Consider the following 347-nt stretch of genomic DNA (forward strand, 5'->3'; position numbering starts at 1 on the left):
CTTTCTTTCTTTCTTTCTGTATTTCCGTACTTCTTGTTCGGAATTTCTCCAGACTTCTCTATAGATTCGATCGTCGGCTGTTTTGAAGTGGAGGCTCTTCTCTCGGAGTTGTGTGTAGTGGCTTCTCAGGCGCTTGAACTCTTCGGTATATTGCATATTCAAGGCCCTAAGAAAAACGACCAAACTAAGAAAGACTTCAAGAAATGAAGAACCGATAAGATGTCGTAAGAAGGTTCAAATGAAGAAAAACAAGAAAGGACAACAGTGACGAGTGACACACAGCGCCTGCCAGGAAAGGGGGAGGTGTACGTACACCAGAGAAGAAAGAGTGAGGTGTGCTGGAACTA

At 43.8% G+C, this 347-nt stretch overlaps 1 protein-coding gene across 1 annotated transcript in view; it reads right to left on the reverse strand.

Moving 5' to 3' along the window:
* The window catches only part of CSUI_011218 (nbp2b), a gene marked incomplete at its 3' end in the record, with an annotated part of 1,893 nt that extends 1,727 nt beyond the window's left edge, over positions 1–166 (reverse strand). The window contains exon 1 of the mRNA XM_068071319.1: positions 31–166. Within this exon, the coding sequence (XP_067916705.1) occupies positions 31–156 (126 nt within the window). The remainder of the gene's footprint in view (positions 1–30) is intronic.
* Between the last annotated feature and the right edge of the window lie 181 nt (positions 167–347).

This window comes from Cystoisospora suis (assembly GCF_002600585.1).
Source record: "Cystoisospora suis strain Wien I chromosome Unknown contig_10201, whole genome shotgun sequence".
NCBI lineage: Eukaryota > Apicomplexa > Conoidasida > Eucoccidiorida > Sarcocystidae > Cystoisospora > Cystoisospora suis.